Below are 19,992 nucleotides of genomic sequence, written 5' to 3' on the forward strand. Positions count from 1 at the left end.
GCCACCCACACTTGCACTGAGCCCATTCCCACGGTACAGCTCAAGGGAGACACAGGGTCTTTGCCTGCAGGGAATATCACTGGCCGAGTTAACATTTAAGAGCTGACTTTCTAATGTGAGTCTTACAAACCACAGAGAATTAATCATACTACCCAACCTTACGGGAGGACTGCCAAACCACCATAACTTTCTTCCAGGCGTATCCTTATTTCTGTTTGGAGAATAGCAGATTACAGAAATCACAAGTGAACTTTCCTTTGGTCACTTTGACTGTATTCTAGGCATAATACCTCCAATGGCTTTAATGGAAAAATAGGAGACAGTTTTCTCACCTGCTTCTGTTTTTCAGTAGTTCCTGACATGCAGTATCCCAGTAGTGCCTGCTCCTCTCTCAAAACTGATTAAAATACCAAAGGCTACCAAAGACTTCCTAACCCCTTGGATTGTAGTAGATGTGTCAGGTTTGGCCCCTACAACTATCAGAAATGGTGTCCTTAGCAAAATAGTTTAGTGTTGTCCTAAAATCCAGAAACTCATAATCTGATGGAAGGTTTTAATTAAACTATGCCTTAGTTTAATTAAAATTGGTGACGTTGGCACTCTCCAATACTATGGTAGCTACAGCCTAGTGTGTGTGTGTCTCCCCTGAAGACAAGAGATCTGAAGCTATTCACATGTTCACTGTTGAGATGCAGCCTCATGTTCCACTGCTGCAGATAGAACCCTGGGGGCTAGAGAGGACCACCTTGAAAATACTGTAAAAATCATTATCCCTGCTATTCACTGAGGGCAGGAACTTCTTAGGGCAGCCTGAGGCTGGTGCGGATAACAGCACCTGCTAAGAGAATGTGCACAAACTGTGTGTACCCACGTGCGCCTGGATCAAATACATGCAACCGGGTATTTGCTCCAGTTAAAGAAGCAGCAACCATCAGACAGATTAAACAGTAACTGGAGGGGAATCAGACAGACTTGAAAAAAAGAAGGAGCCAAGTTGAAAAAAGAGCCAGCTTGAACAGAAGCATAAAAGAAGCATGTCTCCTGGTTAATTAAATGTCATTACTGTAAGTCAATACAGTGCTTTGGTCCTGACTTGGTTTAAACTACAGAAACTGAGCCCTTTTCTCTGATGACAGCCTGCTGAGCTTCTGCTACTCCTTCCCTCTGCTGAAAACGAAGCACCACCCAGCTTGCAGCATGGGAAAGAAAAGGCCCTCTAGGATCTAGAGAAGTGTCCCTGGTTGTGCTGCACAGCAGCCAGCTCAGCAGCACTCTCCAGGTCCAGGGGAAAGGGCTGTCCTCTCCTCTAAGAAGTGGCAAGTACGAGGGGAATCACAGAATCCCAAGGGTTGGAAGGGACCTCAAAAGATCATCTAGTCCAACCCCCCTGCAAGAGCAGGGTAACCTAGAGTACACCACACAGGGACTTGTCCAGACGGGCCTTGAATATCTCCAGCGTAGGAGACTCCACAACCCCCCTGAGGTGCATCAGAGAGAGGAAACAGTTATAATTATCCTCTGGCTACATCTACACAGCTTCCAAGCTCTTCTCATTGTACACAGGCGTATAAATTCATTTACTGCTAAGCTCTAATTTGGACCTCATGAAGCATGTACAACCTTCAGGGCAAGGTGGGCAACGGGTCACTCCAGAAGAAGTTAAGCATCATGGACATGGCTCTGCCAAACCTGGCTTGCTATGCCTTGCACAATGCGTCAATGCTATCTCACCACACACACCCTTGTGCCGTGCCCCAAAGACATACCAAAGCAACCACCACACCTCTTACATTATGAAAATACAACTCAAACAACTGAGCAGCCCTCTTGTTATTCTAGGCCTTTGAATGAAAATCCTAACGTCCTGTCTCAGGAATCTGGGGTTGGACCAGCTCAGAGCCTGTCTTCCTCATAATGGCTTTCTGTGTGCTTGGGTATTCCTGTACTCCCAAGCAATGCTGCTTTCAACCACACGGTTGAAGAACGGCAGCCCAGCAGTGGCCATTCAGGAGGCAGAAGCCTCTTGGGATGCCCCTCAGCCTCACAAACACTGGTCAGTGCAGGCCAGGCCACAGAATGGGGCTTCTGGATTTCCCAGCAGGAACGCTGCTGCAGATGTGGCCATGATGAGCTTCTGACCTTAACCGGTGCCCACCAACCAGGGAGAGTTGGGAATGGCAAGACCCCAGAAAGCACTGGCAGTCCTCTCTGCCTGCCAGCTCCCTGACACAAGCCTTGATCTTGTCCTTGCAAGCTCTGTACCTCCTGTTGTGTCTCACAGGTTTCTGTTCCAGCTAGCGGCCATGGTGGGTACCAGGTTCAGCATCCTCTCTCCAGCACTGATAAACAATTATAAGGGCAACATCCCTGGACAACGTGGCCTGAACTGATAGCCCATGTTTCCCAGCCTGGCCTGCTTGTCTAGGATCAAACATCTGGAAAATGTAGTGTCTAATATAGTGGTCTCCAGGGATCAGGCCTTTGCCTGGTCCCATTTGAGAGAACACAGCAGACTGACAGATGAGCCAGAGACGACACCAAAAGGCCATCTGACAAACAGAAGCAGCAAACACAGTGGTGGTGAGCAACACATCATGCAGCAGAGCTGGTCAAAGGCTGCCTGCGCATCCGGAGCATGGTACCTTCCAGGGGCCTGCTGCCACATGTCCTCCATGGATGAGGTGAGCACATGTGTGGTTGATCCTGGGTGAGAAAAGCATAAAGACAAGAGAGGCAAACATCTCTGGTCTTGAGGTGCATCAGGGATCACTGCAAGCTTTGTGTTGGTGCAAACACAGTCAGTCTGCACTACCAGGTCAGGGGATCAGAAATGCATTTAGCAGTACAGACAGACACAGGACAGGTGCTCTTAACTGCTCCTACACTGCTCTCTTCTGCATGGGGAAAGATAAAAGGCTTCCCCTCAAGCTATTGCTGTTTCATCTTCCATTGTTCCTTAAAGAGGCTTTAAAGACTGACTTCTACCCAGAGAAGAAAAGAAGCCAGTTAGCAGAAATGACTGGCACCAGCCCTCTTCTGGACTTAATGGAAGTTGAGCACCACCTTTAAGCCTTGCACTGGAGATGAGTGTTGGTGACTGAACCAGGGCACCGTAACTACTCTTTGCGTGGTGCATGTGAAAAGGTCTCGCTGCTTTTCATTCCATGCCCGGGTCATTCCTGTGTCACTGCCTGCTGGACTGGAAGGAAATGACTGCTGTAAATCTGTTTTTAGAAATATTTGACTCCCTTAATATGTTAAATGAATTCCAGTTATTTATGGGATTTTATTCAGCTCAGGGTCAGATATATTGGATTGTTCAGACTATCCCAACTGTTACCTTTTTCAACAAAAGGGCACTGCTAAAGAATAAGCTCCCTACAAACAATAATGCATCTGGTTTGACTACTATATTGACTTATTTGAGGGAAAACTGGAAAAAAATGCTTACCTGTGAAAAATTGCTGCCCTAGTTTTATCAGTTACAGACCTGATCACCTAAGAGCAATGAAGTCTTCAAAAGAAATACAGAACAAAACTGTAATAGTCATCACATGGTATATACAACAGTCACTGTATTTTGGTTTTGTTCATTTATATTTGCATAGGAACAACCCAAACCTACCCTTCCTTCAGCTTTCAAGTTTGGAAATATGGCATAAAAAGCAATTTAGCATCACTGACTGTAGGCAGAAAAATGCCTGGAATTCTTCAGAGTGGTCCCAGTCACAGGAGGTTACAATCCAAAGTGCTGCTTTCACAGTTACTTCCATCCATGCACAAGATCAGCTGCAATACTGGGCTTCAAAAGACAAAGCAGAGCATCTCCAACACTCCTCCTTCACCTCCCCTAGTTACCCCATGTAAAATATCTTTGACCACATCTAACCTGATGTGCTAGCTCTGATTCACCTTTGTTTGCTGTAGAGCAGATTCCTGTGCAATGCGGGGAGTATTTCTTAGGGACCTAAGAACTTAACAGAGGGCAAGCAAGGGCATGACTTAACTACATGCTAGCTGCTCTCTGGTAACCACATGTATGCTTCACCCCATGCTAAATGGGAGTTCATGGCCTACTCTTTCATTGAAAAGTAAACTCCCTTCAGCTACTTTGCATTTATCACATGCAGAAGCACCTGGTTGAGCATTCACCAAGAAGCAGCTGGTGTACATCTAACTGCTACCCTATAATAGCTTGTCTGATTGTCCATTCCCCAGCAGATCATGGACTGATCACACTGCAGTGGTAAAGGATTGGACAGTGCAGCCCATGAAGCAGATGTACTGTCTTGCAAACCCAAAGCTTAACAGTGACACTAGTCTCTATATTTAACTGACTGCAGCTGCAGTGGCCCTTTACATGTCCCTCTGCCTGCCTTAGAAGATGCTGTCAGAGTGCAAAAAAAAGGACAAGCATGCAACTTGGGAGGATGGAGTGGCAGACTGCTCTGCTCCTGCCATCCCTACTTCTCTTCTGCTCCATAAAGACCCAACAGGTCCCAAGACATGGCCTTCATAACAGTCCAGCAGCAACAACCCAGGAGAGAAAGCTTGCTGACACCAGGGCCACCCAGTACTAACAAGACAAAGGGTCATTATGACCAGCCAGTGGAGATGAAAAACTCCCTCAGGAGCAAGGGTTCACCAGTAGCACCTCCAGAAAGGCTGCCTGCCCACATGTAACAGCAAAGAGAAGCTATGGGGAAGGACATGCCAATGCTCCAGCATCAGAGGTTAATCCCAGAGTGTATGAGGGCTGTCAGCGCTCTGTGGAGGTGCTAATCCGTGGCCAGGTGCCTGATGCAGCCTGATAACACCTCTTGCATATGGCTCCTCCTTCATCAAGTCAGTGCTGAGGCTGGGTGAGCTCCAGAGAAGGACATTTATCTCTTTAGTAAAGGGTCTATAGATTCATTCCCAGTACACAAACAGATCAAAGGCTTGCAGCTTTGGTCAGCAGAGCTTCATCTCATAAGAAGTTAAATCACAAGCAGTTCCATGGATGCACAGCAGGAAGACAGAAACAAACACCACAGTCAGTGCTGGAGTTCTCAGAGTCCTGATAATTTGTGTAACCTGAAATGTTCTCCTGGCCACCTCACACTATGCTCAGGGCTCCCAGAGAAGCCAGAAACACACTGCTCCAATAGCTCTGAGTGCTACCAAGAGGACAGAATCATTTGCTACACAGCAAAAAGCACCACGGCAATAACCACCCCTAGTGTTGGATACTGCAACAGGCAATGATTCCCTGGAACTGATGTTCATGCTTGTCCCCCAGTAAACTGTCTGCAGTGTAAGGTAGGTTATTGCATGCCTAAATTACAAGCTGCAATACCAGTAATGTCTGGTTTAAAGGCCAAAAGACCCTTATAAAGAGAACTTCCACCGTAACATAAATCACATACATACACTTTTGGCTAGTGACACAGCCAAGCCTGCACCCACACCTTAAGAGCATTCTTTAATCAGAGAATCTTTACTAGCTCATTTCTTTCATGATAATTCATCTTCAGGCATTAACATTCAATTTTCCCCAGATGTTGCTACTATCCTAAACTAAAGTTTTTCTTTATAATCAGCTTATCCCAAGAAAAGAGAAGTGTAGCAGGAAACAGCTCTCCCTCTTCTTAAGACTTCAGTAAACTGACTGAGGAAACTCCTGAAAACTTTACTGGTCCCAGAGGGAATTCACTGTTCATTGTGGGTGACCAGTTTTGCTCCTTGCTCAGACTTCCAGCTACTAATGCCATAAGTGCAATCAAAATGCAGATCTGAGTTGTACCCCCCTAGTATCCTCCAGAACCATCTGGCCCAAATTACACTATCAAAGCAGAGGATGTTACTACATTCACCCTTTATTGAATCCTGGGAAAAACGCTTTGAGATCAGCCTCAAACTATTTTACTAGCTCTCCTCAACCTTGCTGAAAAAGCCACCAAATTACAAAGCTAATTGGCAGCACATTGTTACCATATGTGGTGTGCAAGAGAAGCACTGAAGTTTATTTAGGCATCAGAACCAAAGACGAGTGGAATATTACTGTTCTTTATGAGGATTTCTGATTACTAAGGCATCCCCAGCCTTGATCCTCCTGTGTGTAGCCTGCCCAACATACCACAGCACACTGCAGCATGGAGGCACCAATCTGCCCCATCCTGGTTCCTCAGGAGAAACTCAGGGCACAATGTTCGCTGTGCTTTTGCTTACTAGACCTCAACATTTTCCTTTTCCATGTTTATAGGCTTCCTTCTTGAGTAAAGCTCTCCAGGCTGTCCTGCATCTCTAAAGCATGACCTTGCACCCAGCCAGCTATGTTCTCTAGCTTCTGGGTCACTCTGTCTCTTGTGGAGCAATTCTCACTCTAGCTGCCTCACTCATCTTGCTGGGTATCTCTCAGATCTTTAATGAGAAATGGATTCTTGGTCTACATGCTCTGATTTCCACTCTTCCCATTTAAACTCTCAGTGAAAAAAGGTCTGTAGCAAATTTGTATCACCAAGATACAATTCAGACTCCAGTAAAACTTGTTTTTAAACTGACAGAATCACTGCATTCGAGTGCCCTTGCACAGACAGCACAGGGTATGCTAACATCCTGGCCCACAGATGCACCTGCAGAGCTCCTGTTGCCCCATCTGAAAGAATGAGCTACAATTTACACAATCTAGCAGGGGTCATGGGCAAAGACTGCTTGCCTTAAAGCTCCATAAACTATTTTTAAATGCTCAAATGGGCTTTCATGAAGTGAAACATCAGGTTTCAATTAAGATGCCTTCATTTCCCAATCTGATGTGTGTTAAACAACCTATCAAAACGTCATAAACTTCAGTTCATAGCATTTTCATTTCCGGATTCTCTCTCCTCCTCTCAGCTTAAGTAATATCTTATGTATTAAAATAGTGTGTTTAAAAATAAAAACAAATCTGGAGAAAATAAAGGCAAAAGTCCGATGATTTCTGTCCTTTACTGGGGCAGTGATCCTGATTTTCTGGAAGACAAATTAAGACCACATCTTTCTAAGTGTAAGCTCTGGAGAATGCAGCAAGGTGAAGTAGCTTACTTTCTACCTCATGGAAGTATTCAGAATAAGAAACCTTCAGTGCACAGAGTAAAAATCCAGTGCTTCCAAAACCCCGTGACATCTTTCAGACGTACATACATAGCAATACATTTCACTTAAGATCCATTCTGTGTGGCTGAATCTGTCTGCACATCTTTTACGTGGCATTTTAAGAAGTGAATTTCCTATCTCCAGGCACCCACCCATCCGACCTGCACATAACAAACTCCTCTAATATTTCTGAAGACTTCACATGAAAAACAAGACACTATTCTGTCTGGTCCAAATCCCTGCTGTGACATGGCAAATCTCCTGTACTGGTAACAACGGAAGCACAATGCCAGGGGCAGAGCAAGCAGTCCTTGTCCAGCAAAAGTGCTTCTCTCTAGGTTTGTCAGCTGTGCTAATGTGCCCAAAAATGTCACGTGTAGTCTCTATCAACAACTATATCACATGTGTACATGAGTAATTTACCCACCCAAGTAATACTTTCCTTAATGGTTGATATATTAGGTAGAGCAAATATAAATAGGTTCTGAGGACAGCATTGCAGGGTGAGATAATCCAGAAAACCCAGGTCACCACCTACTCCACACTAACACTCCAAAAAGCTGCACTGGGGGTGAGAGATATGAGAATGACCATGAAGGTATTTTTGTTAATAGCCATGATCTAAGACTGTCTTTTGCACTGTTTTCTTTTGTGAGCTTTTGCATCTAAAACTTGTCACTGTAAGATCAAAATTTCTTACCAAAGGCCTCATAAAACAAACCTTTACATGCTTTTATTATAAGCCTCAGATGCAACTTTACAGTTGCTCTCAAGACACTGCTGAAATACTGATGCTCCTGCACAGAATCCTCAGTGTCCCAAGGAAGGATCTTGCCTTGGACTGATGGGAGGCTGAGCACTGCCACCATAACAGAGCCAAAGTCCTTTCCCTTCAATTCCCAACAGCAGAGGCCCAAAGGAAAAGTAAGAACAATGTAAGACTACTGCTGCTTGGTCTCCCATCTTTCCCCATGGTTTCCTTGCTTTGCTTTATACCTACCCCTCTGCCCATCAGGCCGTTGTTGAAAGGCAAACCAATGAAGCTGAAAGCTGCCTCCTGGATGAAGTAGGGATTCAGGATACGTATCTCATGAGGTTCTCTTGGGACACGGGTCGCCACTGACTTCCAAAAGCCATCAGAGGCACTCTGGTAACAGTAAAAAAAAAGGAAAAAAAAAAAAAAAGGAAAGATAAACCAACAAACACAATTATATATTCTATGTTAATTATAAAAACAAAAATGCATCACTGGCAGCAGTTCCCACTGTCCATGCTCACTGCCACAAGCACTCCAGAAGAGTTGTAGAGGAGTGGGTGCATCCTGGAGGGTTGACAGCAGCTTGTGCAGATGCACTTGAGCTAGTCTGAATCACGTGTGTAAGGAAGACAGAGTCCTGGGCTTCAGGGCTAATAACCCCCTCCTTGGTGCCATCTTTTCACTCTTAAATGGCACTTCAACTAGTTTGGATAATGGCTTAAGCATTCCAGCACACGCTGTCATCACTCCCACCTGCCTCCAAGGGACGTACCCTTGGATAGCAAATGCTTTTAAGAACATTCAAAGAGCTAAAAATGACCATACAGCTCTACTCATGCTTTCAACTTTATCCTAGATTTGTCGTCTTCTGTCAGGTTTCATGTGAACTAAGATGTAAGCTGATAAAGATGACATCTTGTCTTGTGAAGAGTCATGCATGTTCATGGTACAAGGGGAAAGAAAAGTTTTTACCCTGCACACATGGGAGAACACTGGCCTGTGGTACTGCTGCCCTGCTAGACAGCCCTGCCTAGAGGGCAGCTCATGCCTCTCTGCCACACTGCTTTGTAGCATTGCTCCTACTGGTACACATGTTATGGGTATAGCATGTACTGTCCTCAAAATAACTGGAGGCAGGACTTACAGATCTATTACATTCTAACATTTCATTTCTGTTTGGGTTAAAAATCCAGATCAAGGCACAAGGAGGATGGCAGGAATTTTAATCTGCTAACCAACAGCTTTGGTAGGATAATCTGATTTAACATCTCCTTGCAGCACTGAACCATCTTCCTTGTTAGCCCCATGACAAGCAACAGAGGCAGGCGTTAAACTCTGCGTAAAAAGCATGTGCTTTGGAAGTCATTATTTACACCAGTTTTGGGTTGCTTGCAGTTTAACAGTGACTTTATGGTTGCTTTCAAGGCACTGATGAAAATGTTGAGGATTCCCTGCAAAATCCTCAGGAGCCTCTCCTGCCTAGCAGTGCTTACCCCTGTAATTTATCAGCTGTAATTCTGCCACAGCTGATGCCAACTACATTTCACACACTACTTGCACAGTGCACAGCTCCTGTGAACTCTGACACCACGAAGTGTAAAACACCTTACAGAAGCTATTTTACGGAACAATCCCATGGTTATCTTTAGCTGCTGAATTTCAGATCATAAAGAAAGGAACTTTAGTTGATGGTTCATGCTGCAATTAGCATTAATGCAGCAAACTTGCTGAGGATCTGCACTGTTCTCCAAACCAGGAGTCTAAGCAGATTGCCACTGCTATTCTGCTTTGATCCCACATACCCTCTCAAAGTTGCCCAAACATAATATACTTTGCTGACCAGAGCAAGGATCTTTTGAGTTCACATTTCAACAATAGCAAAGTGCTCTCAGGACCCTAAATAGAAAAAAATCCTAATTAACACTCATATTCCTTCATTATAGTTGAATTAGAAAGAATGCCTGGTGTCAAAGCAGTCCAACATTTTCCACAATGACATTTTTAGCCACGGAATGATTCACCATTAAAAAAACCCCAAAACCATTACAATAAGATATCAACTTTATATCTGGTAATAAAACCCCAAAACCATTACAATAAGATATCAACTTTATATCTGTTAATAAAGTCCAACATCCATTTGACCAAGGGATTGAGGGATTCAGTGTGTCAGCTGAGTTTTGCCTCCTTGTGATGATTCATTAAAAACTGGATAAATAGTGAACCTTTGCAATTTCCTAAAGGCACACATAAAGCAGAGGCCCTGCAGTTCCAGGGAGGGAGTGGGAAAAAATAAATAATAAAAAATAAAATCCCAGATTCCACTTGCATTAAGCACGCTCCAGGTCTCACAGAGATGAAGATGATAAACAAAAATCTTGACCAACTACTCATTCAGTGAAACCATCTTATCATGGGTTTGAGCAGGCACACCCTGGAAAAATAGTGTGTGACCCTGAAACTAAAATAAATTTATAAGTTCAATTACAATTTCACATGCAACTCTAAATATGGCATTGCCTAAATTCTGCAAACAATTCAAACCAAAGGTCTGCAAGCCATTTAAAGTGGACACAAGTCGCCTTTTGTTTGGACTCACACTCTGTAGGAGATTCTACACAAGTTCTGGGATTTAAGTAGGCAGTCTTATCGGCTTTTACATTACACCCGAAACATTAAAGAAAAAAGAGGAAAGATTACAAACATTTGAGACTTTTATTCTTTGCTGTTGCTTGAGCTGTTCAGAAAAAGATAACTACACGTATCACAGCTGCTCATTCTCCCAGTGCTGCATGAACCACTAGGACCATACTTGGGCTCCTCTCAGCAATTCAATGCCAGTGCAAAATAAATGTGGGCCCTATCCCTAGCTGGAAATACAACCACTCTGCTCTAGTCCCTTCTGTATGGCTGTTTCTCCTGTAATTCTTCCAGACTATTTCTGTTAGCATTTTCCTCAGCTATCCCACTGCACTGAAATTGCTCTGGTTTCTCCCTCTGTCTCATTTGTATTTGTTCTGTGTCCTTCCCTGTAACTTTTCTGTCGTTCCCCTGAGATTATTATTGAGGGACACCTGGGGTAGTATTTCACTTTGGTGTGTTTTCCCGCTCTAGTTTCTGAAACAACTGTAGGGGCAAATGTGGAGTCTCAGCAGACAGCTCTCACACTTCCACCTATACAGTAAGCAAAGCCCTGTACAGCGCTAAAGAACTGAAAACTGTTTTCCTGGCTTACAATTACTGAAATTCTCAGCTTTGTGGTTTGGCTCTCCAAACCCTGTTGTTTTGAGCTACATCTCAAACCTTGTGGTTTTGTTCTGCAGCTTGTCACTGGCAAGCTCTGAATCGCAGCACCACCACAACTGCAAACCCCAGGAGGCTGCTCCCCTGACGCAACCCCCTTGGGAGCTGCGGCGTCGAGAGCACAGCCCCTTCCAAGGCTCCACACTACTGCTGATGCTCGGCTGCCGCTGGTGTGGATGTTCAGTCTGATTGGACACAGATGTTCAGCGAGGTTTCCAAAGCAATTACTTCCCGTCAGGGAACGCTGTCCCTTTTTAGGCTGGGAGGAGACAGGCAGCCACCCCAGGAGCAGCAGGCACTGGGAGGGGAGGCACGCTTTTCCTGCCAGATTCGGGAGCTCGGACTTGTTGTTTGAGGTTGGGGGCATCCCCTGTTCTCTGCTACAGTGACTAAGCCTGAAGTGCTTAAGCGTGGCCCCTGAGGATGTAATATCTCCCTTCCTGATTATCATAATGATAATAAGGCAGTAAATGAGTCTGAAGATTGCTTAGGCAATGTTCCCACACTACTTCATCATCTCCTGGCACCAAAGTGGAAACCATAGGGTCCAGGCTGGAAACTGTGTTTCCCTGTGTCAAGTTCCCACCTTCATCATTTGTTGGTATTATTGTGCACCTGCAGCCCTCAGTCACAAAGGTGACAGCATTCATGGTGCAAAGGGCTGTCAAAAAGGGCTGCTGTTATAACCATGAAGAAACAAGCAGCAGAGAGAGAGAGGCAGAAAGGAAAATGTGACTGAAGAGCAAGTCTATGAAGGCCACAGCATTTTTAAGTAATCCTGGAGCGTTTTCAAAATTGGACAGTTGTAAAGGACATCACTAAAGGCTTCAGAAGAGACAATTTAAAAAGCAGAAAGAATATGGATGGGCCAGGGCTTTCGAGCCAGTCTCCTGTACAGCTCTCACCCAGGGAGAGAGACAGAAATATCCCCTCCAGAAACACCACCCCAGGAATAAGTGAATACAGATATGACAGACTAGAGGTGGCAGGTTATGACGAGAGCTCACCTATGGCAGAGCTCACCTAATAGCTACAGGGACAAGAAAATCCAGCTTTAATCCCTCATTCTGACCATTTGCAGAATACTGATTGTAACAGGGACAGTCAGTTGTAAACTATTTTTGTCTCCATTCAGTTTTCCATCTCTTGTTCTCAGATTTACCAAGGCAAAGCACAACATACACTAAAACAAAATGGGGAAATACAGAGACTTAGCCAAGAAGCACACCTCAGTAGAAGACACAAACAGGCTGAGTCTCCCAGAATGAAGACATTTCTAATACACTAAGCAAAATGATGAGTAATGCCACTGCATCCTGATGACACAGATGCTGTCTTTTCCACACCTGTCATACTACTGGATTTAGGAGTATAAGCAGCACTACTCGGGAAGACTTCTAAGTCTGACGAGAACAGGACAGGAAGACTGCAAAGGTCATCTATGTGCAACACAAAGCTGAATAAAGTCTGGGTATGGAATACTCTGCTGCAGAGCAACAAGAAAGATAAAGACTGGAGAGAGAACCTGTGGAAAATGGACAGTATTGCTTTTCAACTCTGGTAAAACCAGAAATGGAGAGGAAAAGGGGCATGAAGGAAAGGAAAAGGCAGGGGATGATGTACAGTCACAAGACCTCACCGTGCCTGGGAGCACGTGCCTGAGTGTTCACTGGGATCTCTGCCCCCACCCTGACTGGAATGTGGTTTATCCTATACCCGCCACCCACAAGCACTCACTGTCACACAACCACAGCGTACAGAAGAACCACTGCAATCCATCTGCAGAGGTTTTTGAAAGGTTTCTGCTCAGGTGTAACTGGATTAGATGTGGAAGATGTATTTCCACTAGAGAATAACCATCTTATCAGCCAACGCTGCATTTCTCAGCGGTCAAGTAGACACGGAGGCCTAGAAAATGCTCTTCTACAAGTGGTAATATAAATGAAGTTGCATCATTTGCACCGATTATCAAAGCAACAAGGAATTTTTAGCAACAAGAACAGAGGTGCTGAGAGCCTGCAGTCTGGGTTGATGGTCTACTGCCAGACCAAATAGCCCCCACTTATATATATTTACCCAACTTTCTCAAAGTGATGGAGAACCCCTTACCACTCTCTGTACACGGCTCCAATGGCCAGCACTTGTTCTGAATGTTCCTATCTTCAGTTTCTAGAGTCTAGAAATGCTCTAGTCTAGAGCCCTTTGTTCCGCTGTTATCTGCTCCACTGAAAAGCTCTTACTCTGCCTGAAGCAGGGAAGTTGCAGATTGTACTCACGCTTTTCCCTCTGTTCTTCTGTCCTACTGTCAAAAGAAATGCAGCTGTTGGATTACCAAAAAATGTTATACTTCTAATATTTTATAGCTTTCTTTCTTCCCAAATACCCTCCCACTAAGTCTAAAATCAAATGGTTGTTATTTTCCCAGACCATTTTCTTGTTGGTAGTCCCCAACTCCCAACAGCTTTGCAGCACCCAAGAGAACTCCTGACAGTCTGTAAACCCCTCCAATTTGTATTTTACTAATGTTTCTCAATGTAAATCTCATATACATTTTTTTACCTAGCGTTTTCAGCAGCAAAGCATGATGGAGACAAAAGCACCCCAATATGTGGTACTAACTAGAGGGTTTTTTTTCTTTAAGCAAAAACCTAACTATTCCTCATCATTAGTTGAGCTAATGATACTTCACTACACTGGCTAGAGATTAGTTTCCTTAGGTTTGATAACCAGGTTGAAAAACAGAAGAGAAGGGAAACTTAATTCCAAGTAGTGGTTGCAACCCGTAAGCTTTGTGCCAGATATGTAAACTACACAGCACCCTGGCTACACATGAAACTGGAAGCTGCCCCATCCACAAATACTGACTTGGAAAGCTGAAACTTTAACGGTGACAAAAGCCAGCTCGGACATGAGGGTGGCACTGGCACATCACATAAGCTAGCTAGGACTTGGCAACCTGTTCATTCCTGTAGCTGTCAGTAGGAAGTTTCTCCCCCAGTTACCCGCAGGCATATACCACGAGTAAGCATAAAAGCATATTCAGAATAAGCCTACTGAATTCAAACTTCATTTGACCTATGTAACTGAGTGCTAACCTAAATAGAGATAGAGAGGGCCTCCTGTGTTGCTGTTCTAACACCAGCTATCGTCTTCTGATTCACAGGACTAGGTAGCACAAGAGCAAGGCCAGCTCTAGAGAGGCAGGAGAGCAAAATTATTTTTAGGCTATGTTGTAATTGAAAAGGAATTCCTTTTTTAAAAATGAGTTTCTATGGTTTTATCAGTGTAACTGAGAGCAAAATACCGTTCACAGTTGTAGGATCACAAAACGCTGTTAAAAGAGATTGTTCTGTGAAGAAAATGGAACTTGGAACATGTTGGATGAGCTGCAGAAAAACCCTGAAGATTATTCTGACGAATGCAGTATTTCACAAGTCAAAGCATAAATGATAGCTCACATACGGTGTGTCAGAAGATGTGTCTGTACTAGGCACAAACAGGGTGATGGATAGACTGTACTACGGACTCTTTCAAAATGTAAGTTGGATTTTGAGCCAGAATTTGAAGAAATATTCCTGTTTTGAAAAATCATAGGAAAGACAGAAGTGCTTAGTAAAAGGAATGGATTTAGATAATTTATGTTTGTGTTGCGGTTTTTTTGCTTGTGAGTAACACAATAATCCTTCAATGAAAACGTATCTAGAGCAGTTTCAGAAATAGATCCCAAAGAAGACCAGGGCTCTATAATATCACCATTATTTACAGGGTATTTTATTCCCATAAGGGACCAGCCCCTTTATTTGGCTATTATTTTTATGACATAGTTTATGAAATGTCATACTCTTACAACATCTATTAAAAGAATACCAGGGCTGGAAGGCCAAACACACGTGTTAGTAAGCACTGAAGTAGGACCGCCCTGCAACTTCAGCTCAGGATTTCTGTTGTGAACAGTGACTTTCTAATTTTCCCACAAGAAATGCTCGGATATCTAAGTGTTTTACAAAAAATCCTTTCATATTTAGAGCATCTCTGCAATATTTGGCATGTATTACACCATTTGACAGCGGAGAAAACAGGCAAAGTTGAATGCACAGTTTCTGTTGCCTCCTCATGTTCTACTGCAGGCACCTTAAGTTGAATTTTCAGTATATTTGTTAAGCTCACAGTACAATCCATTGACTTTGCTGCTGCTGAACACCCACCTCTCCTGCTGAATACCCATGTCTCCTGCATGTTTGCACCACAAGACTTAAATGTGTTTGGGAAATTCTTATCTAACTTGCCCAGCATCACGTTGGGCATTCAAAGGCTAAACCACCTCCTCAAGAGGTGTCTGTAGACAGGAGACCACCCTTCCTTCTCTTCTTTCCTCTCTCCTATCTACTTGTTCTACAGCTTCTGCAACTACTTATACCAAGACTGAATGTCTTGTGTTACAGAAATTAGCCTAGATCTCAGTCTTCCCTCTCCACCAGATAGACAGCTGTGTTCTAAAAGAGCCAGTATGTAACCATATAATTAAGGATAACACTTGCACAGGAGAATTGAATTAGTGTTGAAAATGCAATCTTAGTCTCTTGCTTTTCTTAACTTCTGGCAGCTTGAGTTTTATAACCATAAAACTCTTTTTAAAAGTCTTAGAGAGTAACTTCTTTTTTTTAATCAATTAAATTAAAAAGTCACCAAAAAATTAACTCAAGAAAAACTCTACCAAACAGAGCAACTAAACCCAGGGCACAGTCCCCCGAGTGTGACTACAAGCTCCTGCAAGCTACTGTATTCTAGAGCAGCCACTGGAGGAGAAAAAATGCAGCCTCTTATAGGGCTCCTGAACTATTTACACCTAACAAATCCACAAGTGATTGAGGAGTTCCCTGATGGTTGTAAACCCTTCCTTTCTCTGCTGCCCCCAGTACCCATCACCCTTCAACCTCCAATACTGCTGCTCCTGCCATGCACCAAACCAGGCAACTGACTCCGTCCTGTTGTCCAGGTGGCTAGAAGAAGGAGAATGAGTTCCTGAGAGTCCCTGCTCCTAGCTCTGTCATCCATGGCTCAACCTTTTTGTAGAGAAGCAATGGAAGGGAAAATCCTATTTGTTTCCTACATCCTTGGAAATGCTGCATCCTAGCTAACTGTATGGGGAGGGCATCTGACCAGTGCAGGCAGGGCAGGGGAGACCTAGTAGGACAGACTGTGTCTAATCACTGTGCAACATTGCCAGCGTCCAACAGCCCTATGGAACATCAGACCAAGCCATGGGATGTCACAGAACAGCAGGAGCCACAACAGGCTGCCACAGTAACACAGTCTCACCAATTCCCAGACACTGCCCTCAAGAACTGGAGAATCTCAGCAAAATAGTGTGTGAGATTGGGGTTTATTTTTTTAAACAGGGATAAAACTCTGCATTTTCAGTAGCCTCATCATGAGAGACAGCTAAGTTATTTTAGCTGAACTTTCCAGCTGTGCCAAATACATGGCATGGAAAACATCAGCTCAAAGATAACAGTGTAAGGAAAACGATAGATCATTTCCCCCTTTGCTTACAACACAAAACATAAGATGATCCCACCTAAAAGCACAGCTACCTGCTCCACTTAAAACAATATGCTTGCACAAAAGGCAAAAAAAAACAAACCCAAACAAAGCAAAAAACAATTAAAAAAAGCTATTTTTGCAGGTTTTGGTAACAATGCACGAGGACATCCCAGGGCATCTGAGGACACCCATCAGCAAAGCCTTTTTTAGGGAGCTGAACTGGTTCACGAGTTTGAATACAAATAACTCCTCAAACAACACACATTTAGATTAAGCTCTTGGCACATTACAATAAAAAAAGCCAAAGGATCACCACAGGAAGAATTATGGCCTAGAAAGCCTCATCGCTTTCTGAAGCTATCTTAAAGTGAGTCTCTAGGGAAATTTTTACATTGTTTTTACAGCAAGAGTACACAGAAAATCTCTCTTCTCCTATTTTGGCATCTTTGCTGAAATGAGCAGCCAAATAATTTGTATGTTCACTGAGAGTTCATATAGAATATATACAAATTATCCAGCATTCTTAAGAAGGAGAAAGCAGGAAGGTCAAAAGAACAACAGGCAGGGATGATGCCAACAAACTCCTGCCCTAGTTTCTTTTCTAGATTTGCATTAATAATAGCTGTTTTACAAATTAAGAGTTGTTAAGTAATATTATTTAATATTCTTAAAAGATGAGAATTTAAATAATCTGTAATCCAAACAGAACATTTACATTTAAATGTTTTTCCTAAACAATCAAAGCACAGATACCTGGGTCAGACAGTGTTTTCTGTACTTGTCAGTTATACCCATGGCAGGGGGGTTGGAACTTCATGATCTTAAGGTCCTTTCCAAGCCAAAGCATTCTATGACTCTATGATTCTATGTGCAAAGTTAATTTCACAGAAAAAGATGAGAACACAACTGAGGGACCAGCTGAGAAAAGCTTCCAAGCAGACCTACCAACAGCCTTCTGCATTCAACAGCTTGGGCATTTTTCTTCAATTGTATGTCTCTGATTATGAAAATAAATAAAAAGTAAGATACTGATGCCTTTACAAACCTGGTCTTAACTAAGAAGAGAAGAATTTCCCTTTCTGTTGTCAGGACAAGTGTTCATATTAAATAACTGTGCGTGTTGAGGTAGGAGAGAAGCTGGATCTAGAGGGGGAGGAGGTCTGGGATTCGCACCTCATGCACACAGGAGCATCCTCTTCTCTTGCACAGAGAAACTGCCATTTTTCTTGGGAAGAACCAGAAGCACAGAAAACACAGCTGGAGCACAGGGGAAGAGATAAAATTTGGGATAAAAGCACAAGGGGAGTTTAGCTACCTCACTGTTTATTATAGCAAACTGGAGATACAGGTCAGCCCCCTGTCCTGGAGCCCTCAGTGCTTAGAGGCAGAGGAAAAATTAGATTGCTCAGACAGCACCAACTATGCTAGTAATCCATGCAGCTTGCCAAGGAACACATGTGTTTCAGGCATAAATCGTCCAATCTATTCCTTTCTGAATTAACATCTGTCATCATGACACTACTCAAAATGACTGAAGACTGGATCGTATTAACAACCACACATTTTGGATAAATATTTACTGTTCAGATTTCTTTTATTTTCCCCAGTTTGAAGAAAAAAAATGCAGATAGCAAAATCCCTGGAGCTGTGAAAGGGGAGTCTCTTTTCAGGCACTGATAGAAAGCATGTGATTTCATTTACAAAATCAGATCAGTGTTTCTCCCCTCCTCTGTGAGTCTTCACACTGTATACGAGTGAACTCACAGCATCCTGTGGTGTTGCAATGCTTTCCAAAGGGCTCTTCTAGGGAATTTTGTTATGCTGAAGGCTGCTCACCTCAGAGATTCCACGAAGCCTTCTCCCTTGGGATGCAGAAACAGAGCTGGCTAATCGTACCCCAGGAAAAGAAAATTTTGCCGTGACCTTTGCAGGCAACTGGATGAAGCAAATAACTTACTTTCATGAAAAGCTTCTCAAGGGTATTACTGGCTTGCTATCCTGCTCCTCATAGTCAACAAGGGAGTCATAGAAAGCGAAGGACAGGGGTCCCTAGAGACACAGGTGAGGATGGTGAGAAGGCAACACAAGACTCAGCCCTGCCCTGGGTACTCCTGGGAAACAGAATATTCCCAGCCACTGGGTTAAGTCTGTATTTCAGAGAAAGCTGTCAGGAGTTAAGTGCTCCCCTCTGCAAGTGTGTTGTTTGAGTGTGACAGGCACAGATTTCTAGGAAATGACATCTGCCCAGGCTGATTTTATCTGGCTTCAGGTCCCAGACACTACATTCTGCTATTTCTTATCAGCACTGCTCGAAAGGCCAAGAGAGGCCCTGCTGATATCTTCCTGGATACCCTGCATAGCAGGGAGCAGTGCCCTCTCAATCAGCAATTTCTTCCAGTCCTTTACTCTCATGCTGCTTGAGCAGAACTTTACCAAGATACCAAGTCTTGATTTTAAGACTTCAAGAGCAAATTCATCAAGCCTGTAGGGCAGATGTCGCAGAAATAATTACACCCATATTAATGTGCTGCCTTTCTTGGTTCTTTGCCTAGCTTCAGATATACTTCTTCCTGCTAAATTAAAAAGGCTTTTGAGAAAAAAATGTTCCCTCTAGGTAGATTGAGAGACACTACAAGTAAATCTCCCCAAAATCTCATGCATAAGCTAAATAAATTGAACTCAAATCTCTTAGGCTAAGGAAGGCTTTGCAGACTTCAAATGGTTTTGTAGTTCTTTACTGAAGTGTTAATACAGAACATCTTTATCCTACTAGCACTTGCATGAGTAGTTGATACCCTCTGGGTAACGTTTCATTCTTGATGGTATTCTCTGACTTTTTCCGTGTGCTGGATTCCCAAAGTACTGCTCCAGTATGGAGGAACATGTGCTGCACATGTGGGCAATGCAATACCCTCAGCAGGCATGGGCTGCACTGGTGGTAAAAGCCATGTACGTCTCAATGGAAGAGATACCCATATGTCTGCATGTGAGGCTGGTTGGAGATGCTGCTGGGCAAGCACTTACACTGGTCTGCCAGGTACCCAGTCATGTACATATGGGCCACTGAACATGTGTGCCTTGGCTGGCAGGCAAACACCAGTGAGGGATGAAAGGGAGGACAGAGCCTCGTGGGTATTTGCGAGATGGGGGAAATCTGAAATTACTGTGGTCCAAGAGGGAGGCAAAAGGGAGAAGGACACAAACTCATGGGTAATCAGGCAATTTTGTTAGCTCTGCTGTTTATGGAATCGTGTGTTTCATTAAGATCAGCATCA

The 19,992-nt window shown here is 43.6% G+C and overlaps 1 protein-coding gene across 6 annotated transcripts in view; it reads right to left on the reverse strand.

The window, feature by feature from the left end:
• The window catches only part of ST3GAL3 (ST3 beta-galactoside alpha-2,3-sialyltransferase 3), a 205,250-nt gene that overhangs the window by 19,697 nt on the left and 165,561 nt on the right, over positions 1-19,992 (reverse strand). For all 6 annotated transcript variants that reach the window (XM_061345031.1, XM_061345033.1, XM_061345030.1 and 3 more), the window contains one exon: positions 8,114-8,260. In XM_061345031.1, coding sequence (XP_061201015.1) covers positions 8,114-8,260 — 147 coding nt within the window. The remainder of the gene's footprint in view (positions 1-8,113; positions 8,261-19,992) is intronic.

This window comes from Neopsephotus bourkii, unplaced genomic scaffold, assembly GCF_033783945.1.
Source record: "Neopsephotus bourkii isolate Nb327-2 ecotype Australia unplaced genomic scaffold, CSIRO-AGI_Nbou_v1 NB_234, whole genome shotgun sequence".
NCBI lineage: Eukaryota > Metazoa > Chordata > Aves > Psittaciformes > Psittacidae > Neopsephotus > Neopsephotus bourkii.